Here is a 9,439-nt window from a genome sequence, read left to right on the forward strand (position 1 = left end):
CTACAAACAAAAAGAAGGAAAAGACTGTGTAGTTATAGAACTTGGATTGGATAAGAAAACAAAACTCATCAATATGCAGAAAATAACAAATGCTGGCGAGGTTGTGGAGAGATTGGGACTCTCCTACACTGCTGGTGGGACTGTAAAATGGTACAACCATTGTGGAAAGCAGTATGGTTGATTCCTTCAAAAGTTGGAATTAGAAATAACATTTGATTCAGCCATTCCATTACTAGGTATATATCCTAAAGAAGTGAGAGTCATGACAAGAGCCAATATATGCACACCTATGTTCATCACAGCACTATTTACAGTAGCCAAAAGATAGAAACAACCTAGGTGTCCATCAACTGAGGAATAGATCACTAAACTTTGGTACATATACACAAAGGAATACTATGCAACCCTAAAGAATAACATAGAATCTGCAAAACACCTCATAACATGGATGAACTTGGAGGACATTATGCTGAGTGAAATAAGTCAACCACAGAAGGACAAACATTAGTTCATTATTGTAAAAAGTCAAGGGAAGGTTTAGATATGGAAGGAAATTTTCTTAGTTGGTTACCAGGGGTGGGAAGGGAGGGTAGGGAACACTGTTAGATAGGTAGAGATAAGTATTGATTTGGGTGAAGGGAAGGGCAATGTACCAAATGTGAGTGATCAACATGGTGTTGTTGAGGAAGAGGAAGACAGAGAAAGGTGCATGGGAGGTACAGACAACAAAGATGAACCCTTTTGCGCATATAGTACTGTGTTGTCAGTGCAGACAAACATGGGTATATGGGTGGATAGACAGGTTGACAGGCTGAAGTGTTAGGTATATCTATGCAGGGGGTAGTGTACCCAAGACCATGTATAGGGTTGGCAGACAATGGTCTTATAAGTGTGTTTGTATGATGTGTATTTGTATAAGTGTATTTGTAAGAATTCCCTGGTGTGTAATAGAGCTGACAAAGGACAAGATTGTAGTCACTTCTTGGTCACAGCCAGCTACCCAGAAGGACCGAGTAGTTGAACTGGTGGGCTTGGGACTAGAGTCGCAGGGGACGTCATCAAGCTCAATTGGCATAACATACTACACAAAACACTGTTCCACCTCCTAATTTGGTGAGTAGCAACTGTGATCTTAAAAGCTTGTAAGCAGCCATCTATATACAATGAAGGGTCTCTCCTCATCCAGAGCAAAGAATGAAGAAAAACAAAGACACATGGAAACAACTAGTCCAGGTGACTGGTACATCCTGCAGTCCTCAGCCTATGTGACTATGAGACCAGAAGAACTAGATGGTGCCTGGCTAGCACTGTCAACCACTCTGAGGGAGATCTTGGATAGAATAGGAGAACAATGTGGAACAAAACTCAAAATCACTTGGAAAAGAAAAGAGGGAGTCAAGTTTCCTGGTCTGATAGAGCTTGGTGGAACCACTGAGACTATGGCCCCTAGCTGCCCTTCAGGTCTAGAATTTAACCCATACCTGTGGCTCCCAGCCAAACAAAAGAGAGGCATATGAGTTGAACATCTACCTGAGGTTGATATACTCCTTGGAAAGAACAATCATGGGAGAAAGAAGGGCTGTTTATGTGGGAGACAGCTCAGGGATCAGGAGTGCCTGGAGGGATGGACACAGGGAAGAGGAAACTATCAGGAGAAAGTGGGAGGGGAACTGTTGCATGGGGGTAAATTGTAGTCAATGTCATGAGACAAAGTGTATGTAAACTGCTGTATGGAAAGTGAATTTGCTCTGTAAATTTTCACCCAAATCACAATTAAAAAAAAAAAAAAAAAGGTACTTAAATTCCTGTATCTGTCAGGGTTCTCCAGAGAAATAGAACCAATCAGATATACTGATATTTTTATAGGAGCTCTGGTTGTGTAGTGATTAAGGCATTAGGTTGCTAACCAAAATGTAGATAGTTTGAACCCATCAGCCCATCTAAGGAAGAAAGATGAGGCAGTCTGTTTCCATAAAGATTTACAGCCTTGGAAACCCAGTAGGGATCACTATGTGCTGGAATTGACTCTATGACAGTGAGTTTTGAGTTTTGAGTTGTGTATATATACATAATTTCAGTGAATGAGCTCACATCACTGTGCAGACTGACAAGTCCAAAATAGAAACCCAGCAGGAGTTCTATATTATAGCACTGAAGTGAAATTCTTTCTTTGGGAAACTTCAGTTTTTGTTCTTAAAAGACTTCACCAGATTGGTTGAGGCTCACCACAATTATCCAGAGTAATCTCCTTGATTTAAAGTTTGTTGGTTATAAATGCTAATCACATCAACAAAATACCTTCACAACACCATCTAAACTAGTGTTTGACCAAATAACTGGGCACCATAGTCCAGCCAAAATGACATATAAAGTTAATTATTACAATTATATAATATTATGTAAAACAAATATAGATATTAAATAATATTATGTAATTATAATAATTAACTTTATGTGTCATTTTGATTAGATCATGGTGCCCAGTTACTTGGTCAAACACAAGTCTAGATGGTGCTATGAAGGTATTTTGTTGATGTGAATAGCATTTATAATCAATGAACTTTAAATTTTGGAGCTCTGGTACTGTAGTGCCTAAGGCATATGACTGCTCACCAGAGGGCTGGTCATTCAAAGCCACCATCCACTCCTCAGAAGGAAGACTGGGCAATCTACTTCCATAGAGATATTACCTCAGAAACCCAAGGAGGGGTTGCTATGAGTCAAATCTACTAGATGGCAATGAATTTGATTTTTTTTAGAAAAAACCTGTGTTTTGATTTATCAAGTTCTCTTCAAGTTTTTCGACCCTACAATATAGGCAGTCACCTTCACTATAATATGATCTTTGAATATAATACAACCTTTATTAGAATATAATGTTTATTATAATATTTTTATATTCTTTGAATCCATTTTGATTTTGTATGATAAAAATCATGATAAATGCTTATAAGTTATTAAAGGTAGGCATTTTGCTGAAAGTGATCACAAAAAAAATAAATAAATAACCTCTCAGAGACAGTGAATATTACCTTCATTGAAAGACAGAAATATGTAACATTTAATTATCTAAGGAAATAATAACTATAAAGTATAATGTTAGATTAAAAAAATTGATAGAAAAAAGTATATCTCACCATTACTTCTCTGTGTAAATGTAGATTTCTTAAGGAGCACTAGGATATAGTATGTTTTGTTTTCTTTGTTTTGATAAATTTTTCTGTTTAGAAAAATGACTAGAACTTGGTATAGTTGTTGGTGACAGGATTAATTCTATTTTTGTTTTCATGTTCAAGCTATTAGCTTTTGTGCTTTTAAAAGTTATAGTTTTTATGTTACATAATCCAGAAGAATTTTTCTTCTGGTAAACATATTAAATATTTTCTACACATTACTTTGATCTCTGAAATGACTTATGTACTTTCTTATGCATCTGTTGTGAGGTTCCTTTTTTCTCCAGTAATGTAATCTATGAAGGAGTTCTGGTGATGCAGTGGTTAAGGCATTTGGCTGCTAACCAAAATGTTAGTGGTTCAAACCTACCAGCCACTTTGTGTAAGAAAGATGGGGCAGTCTGCTTCCACAAAGATTTATAGCCTTGGAAACCCAACAAGAGTCTCTATAAGTCAGACTTGACTCAGTGGCAGTGTGTTTATTTTTGGTTTAAAGCAACCTGTCTCTAACATAAACATTTTTTTTTTTTTAATCAATGAGAAGTTCTAGTTTCACATCTCCTCCAGCTTATTAGATCCTAAAGTTGTTACAGTTTCTATCATGTCCAATTTGGTATATAGAAATTGATACGATAAAACCAAACAAAGATCCAATTAATGAAAGAACATATTACATTCATGGGCTCACTTTATAACCCATAATCCTTGCACATGGAAAATACTGTACCAAACTATTATCACATTGCAGAAACCTGTTCTTTAATTATCCAATAATTACCATATTTTCACATAAATGATATATATATTATACAATTTTTGCAAGCTGTGTAACTCACTCACACATTAGTCTCTTCTATGTTCTGTGTGCATGTGTGTTGTTTATGTAAGCACGTTATATGCAGAGAGCAGTGCAGTGAATGCCCATACACCTTTTACATCTAAATCATAAAGAGCTACTTTTGTTTTTCCAATTATTAGGTGTACACTATTGAAGAATCTGGGCTCAACATTCTGGTGTGGTCAGTGATTGGAAATAAAAGAACTGGGTGGACGTATGGATATGTACCCCTCTCCAGTAACACCCCATTTAAGGTGGCATTTGAAGCTGATTTGGGTGGAGAAAAGGATATTTTTATTGCCCTTGATGACATCTCTTTCACCCCAGAATGTGAACATGGAGGTAAGTGATTACTTAAGAAAAAAAGGCAAGTACTATTTTTAATATCTTAATAGAGAAGAATTGGGAGTATGTGAAGAATTGAGTTTTTTCCAGGTTCAGTCCTGGAAATTGAAGAAAGAACAGTATATGGCATAGAGGGTAACAGGAAAGCCCTCTGCACACGGAGATTTCCCAGGAAAATTATCATATCCTCCAGGCAGCAAAATAACTTTGCTGAAGTTCTTTCTGAAACTCTGAGGAAAATTGTCTATTACTCTATTTTTATTAACTACTATCTTTATGCCTAAATGTTCACAGTAACTGTAGAAGTTAAAAGCTCCTGGTCACTAATCATCTTGCAATCAGTGTTCTTTCATTCATTCTAGCCTTTCCTCTTCCTTGAGCCATTTCCCTCCATGTTACTGCTTCTCCTGTGCCCTTAGGAATCCTCATTGCATTGAAAAAATCTGAAATTCTGTCATTAACCCCTCATCTAAAAAAGCATCTCCTTATGTGAAATCTGAGTCTTTCTTGTTTAAGGTGCATCCACTTAAATGGTTGTTATTCTCTTAAAGTCTTTAAATTTAGTGTTAAATACTACGAAGACTGGCTTTCTAGCTTCTCTAAACCTCTTTCAGTATTTTGTTTTTACAGATTTTTTCAAATGTTTCTTCTCCTTTAAGATCACATGTCTGAATTCTTACCCTTTTCATGATTTTTGTCTGGATTCTTAATCTTCCCTTCATCTTGGGCAATATTCACTTTCAGATGACTCAGCTCATGTAAAATATTCACCTCTTCAATTCTAATCACCTTCATAGATACTCTTCCTCAGAGGCTAACTCTAATGGTTACCCTCTAGACCTTATCAGCCTCTCTGAAATCTTAGAGTTGAAAATCTCATCTGATTGATTGTCATATCTTCTATTTCTTGATTATTCTTCCCAAACCTATTTTCCAAATATCATTAATAAGAAGATAAAATTCTAGATTCTCAGTGTTTCCATTTCATTTTTAAAACAGCTTCTTCTTACTTCTTTTCCTAGTAATCCCATATTTAATAATCTCATTGCTCAATTACATTCTCAATCAGCACTCTAAATTGTACTGTTTTTTTTTTTCCACTTTAACATAAATCTGGTTACTTACTATGCACCAGGCACTGTGCTAAATACATTGCATGTTTTAAAACATTTATTTCTCAGAAAATCTGCCTAGAATAGACAGTAAGCCCATGTTTTGCTATAATGGTTTTATAAATCTCTAAAATTGAGTTAATAAAACCATCTGGATTTTCCAACATTGCCACTGGTCATGCTGATAGGGACCATTCAAAAGTTTAGTTTGCCACTTAAGCCAAACCCTCAAAGGTCCTAAGTACTGTGCTTCCTATTCCCTGCATTTCTTTTCTACCACAGTCCTCAAAAATCCCTGCCCCCATTTGTACTTCCCTCATCCTGCAGTTGTACTTTGAACATAAAATAGAGTCTTTTTGTAATAAACCCCCTTTATTTCTCTTTGTTTCACCTCCAAGTGTTCCTATATGTGCAACTTAACACTTCTTTACCCTGTTTGTTTTAGAAAAAAAACCTTTCATGTTCTCCTTTCATGTTCATAATAATGACCTTTTTCAGTTCCTGTCCAGCATTGTTTCATCAATGTCTTCTCTTTCCTGTATCTCCAGCCTCTCCTTCTATTCATTCTTAGCTCTTTTCTTCAATTCCCTTGCATAAATTAAATAAATAAGTAAACTTCCTCATTTCTCAAAAAAGGAGGTCCAAACTTTGTCCTCTGATTCCAAAGTGTTTCTACACTCATCTCCCTGCAATCTTCTTCATGTACACAGTCCAATTTTCATAATGAACCAAACCAAACCCCCTGTTCCCAGAATATGCTTTTCTCTGCCTCCACCCCAAACTAATAACCACCTTTTATTAGGTTCCTGTTGCTTTAGTACAATTTCCCATGAAGTGCATGCTCTCCAGAAATAGAAATTCAGTCCTTCACACTGTTAGAGGGCAGAAGTTCAAAATCAAGGTGTCAGAAGGGCCACATTCCTTCTAGGGGCCCTAGGGGAAAACAATTTTCTTAGCTCTCCAGCTTACGGTGACTGCCAATGTTCACTGACTTCTGACTGCATCACTCCAAACTCTCCCTCCATGGTCACATTGCCTCTTCCTCTTCTGCGTATGCCTAATCTCCTCTACCTCTCTCTGATAGGGATATTTATGATAACATTTAGGGCCCTTCAGAGACAATGGTGATAGGAAAATGAATATGACCTATTTCCTGCCCTGAAGGAATTCAGAGATGAGATATAATAAATGTACCAGATATAATACATATAAGCACTGTATGATAATGGGTATTAACACTACAACTAATAAACCAAACAAGAAAAAAAAAAAAAAAAAACCCTAATGCTGTTGGGTCAATTCCAACTCAAACCCTATAGAACAGAATAGACTGCCCCTATAGGGTTTCCAGGGCTGTAAATCTTTATGGAAGCAGACTGCCACATCTTTCTCCCATAAAGAAGATAGTGGGTTCGAGCCACGGATTTTTGGTCAGCAGCCAAGTATTTCACCACTGTGCCACCAGGGCTCCTTACTAATAATAATACTGTTGATCAAGCACTAATACATATCACTCTACATAATACATTACATTTGTTTCCGGTATCATTGGCACAATCCTATGAGACTACCAAGCTCATGGTAGAGATAAAGAAACTGAGCATCAGAGAGATAATGTAACTTTCCTGTGTTGGTTGGTTGTACTCAAAACCTTGTTCTGTCCACATTACTGCTACTGAGAAGATATTCACATGATACTATAGAACTGCAGAAAAGGGACACCTAATATTCTGGAGGTTTTAGAAAAGGACTACTAGTAGACTAAGACATGTGACCTGAGATGAATCTTGGAGAACAATTTAAAACTAACTTTTTTTTTTTTTTAATGACACTCTCTCATGCTACCTCTGAATGGTTGATAAACATTAAAAGCTTGGGTCTGAAATTTCATTCCTGGATGAGACTGGCCAAATATTACAAACATTCATACCCAAGGCCTTGTTAAAATAGGCCCATTACTTAGACTGCAGGTGTTAAACAAAGAACTCTTGTATGTGACTTTCACCCTCCCCTCTTCATCCCTTGGCTTTAGGGATGTATACCCACCAGATGCAGAAACAGGAGATGAAGTGGAATGAGTTTTCCCTACAGCCTTGCTGTGCCAGACTACAGAGTTAGTCTTGCAGACAAAGCTCTGAAGATGGATCCAGTCCCAACAGTTATCTCAGAAGAGATCAGAAAACCGTTTCACATTGGCCCCAGTTTCCTGATGTATCATGAAGTCTTTATATTCTGATTCTCTGCTTTATTTTGTCAGGGATAGAAAATAGTCTTACATAATTCAGTTTATCAGTCCTTCTACCTACATTCTATCTCAGGAATCTATTCATCAGCCTTCTTATCTGTCAAGCCATTCCTCCTGTTCTTTGTATTTACTTATAGGAATCTGTAGATTATTTTAAAACTGACTTTCCTATCTGAATTCACATGATACAAGGCACCTTCACTTTTCTTTGTTTTCCTAGCACTGGCATCAGGACCCATTTTCCTACCATGGGACATTATAAGATATCCCTGGACAATGATCATTGTTGCTTCATTAACATTGCCCACTACATTCTTCTGTTTAAAGTAGTCTGTGATGCCAATTAAGAAAAAGCACAAAGTCAAGTAATAACTAATACAAGCATTGAGGTGCATGTACAAGAATGACCATATTTTAAAGTCATAGTATACCATGCATATAATATTCTGTAGAACACAATCCAAGGTATAATTGTTGCCTATATCTGTAGGTAGATATATATTTATATGTGCATATTTCCCACTGAGTTTGAGCTCCTCAAGACCAAGGGAGCTTGTCTATTTCATCTCCAGAGCCTAATATGGTAAGTAGGAAATTTGGGCTATGAAGTGTTACCGCTGTTATAAACAGTAATAATAATAACTGACTGTATGGGCTGCAACATTAGTAGTCACCTAAGTAAAATGGTTCTTTTCTACTATGTTATGGAATTGCCTCTACTATTGAGGATGATAAAAACTAGTGTAATCTTTGGAATTAAAATTTGAACTGTCTTCTCTTTGTAGCTTAATATAATAGAAGTGTCTCCCTGCCCCGTCTAAAGTGCAGCGTCTTTAGACGCTTTGATGGCTGAATCATCCATTCAACCATGTCTTTAGGCATAGTTTCTACAGCAAGCCTTCACTGTTGAAAGAGGCAGATGCTTTACAAGGTCATAAATTAATCCAGCGTTTCTCAAACTTAGGTAAACAGACTCCCATAGCAATGTGACAGGAGGTATATAGAGTGCCATCAAATAAACCTGGTGCAACTGTACTGAGTTTGCAAGAAGATTTAAGGAGAAAAGTTAAATAACTTAATATAGTAAATGACATTTGAAGTAAATTCAAATCTACATACAGTAGAATTTCAAAGATAAAGCATAAAACTTTAAAGTATTTTTGTTCCTTTGACTGTTAACCAGAAGGCTGGTGGTTCAAACCCACCAGCCACTCCTCAGAAGGAAGGTTGGGCAATCTACTTCCATAGAGATACCCCCTTGGAAACCCAAGGAGGAATGGCTATGAGTCAGAATCGACGTGATGACAGTGAGTTTCAGGGTTTTGTTTTTTTTTGTTTTTTTTTTTGGTTTTGAGAGCTAGAACTAGCTCCTTCTCTGTGATTCATGGTGCTATAGTGGAAAAGTTTGAGAAAAAATGAGTGGATGATTCAGCTGACAAAAATTTATGTTGTGTAAATGACAATATTCATAATATATTGCTGAGTATAAAATATGTCACTCATACAAGATATAAACCATGCAAGCATATATTGTTATAAGTGGGAAAATTATACAGAGGATATGAAAGCAATATTAATAAGATATGTATCAAATATCTATCTATAAACACTAGAAGAAATTTTAAGATATACTATTATCTGTGTCTGAGAAGACCAAAGTGGATGACAGAAGAGACTCTGAACCTTTCCCTTGAGCGGAGAATCGCTAAAGCAAATGGAAGAAATG

General features: G+C 36.5%; 1 protein-coding gene across 1 annotated transcript in view; it reads left to right on the forward strand.

Annotated features, from left to right (window-relative positions):
• The window catches only part of MALRD1 (MAM and LDL receptor class A domain containing 1), a 1,363,654-nt gene that overhangs the window by 1,114,606 nt on the left and 239,609 nt on the right, over positions 1-9,439 (forward strand). Inside the window, exon 33 of the mRNA XM_007936352.1 lies at positions 4,152-4,353. Coding sequence (XP_007934543.1) covers positions 4,152-4,353 — 202 coding nt within the window. The remainder of the gene's footprint in view (positions 1-4,151; positions 4,354-9,439) is intronic.

This window comes from Orycteropus afer, unplaced genomic scaffold (genome assembly GCF_000298275.1).
Source record: "Orycteropus afer afer isolate SDZICR_OR568_19922 unplaced genomic scaffold, OryAfe1.0 scaffold00035, whole genome shotgun sequence".
Taxonomy (NCBI): domain Eukaryota; kingdom Metazoa; phylum Chordata; class Mammalia; order Tubulidentata; family Orycteropodidae; genus Orycteropus; species Orycteropus afer.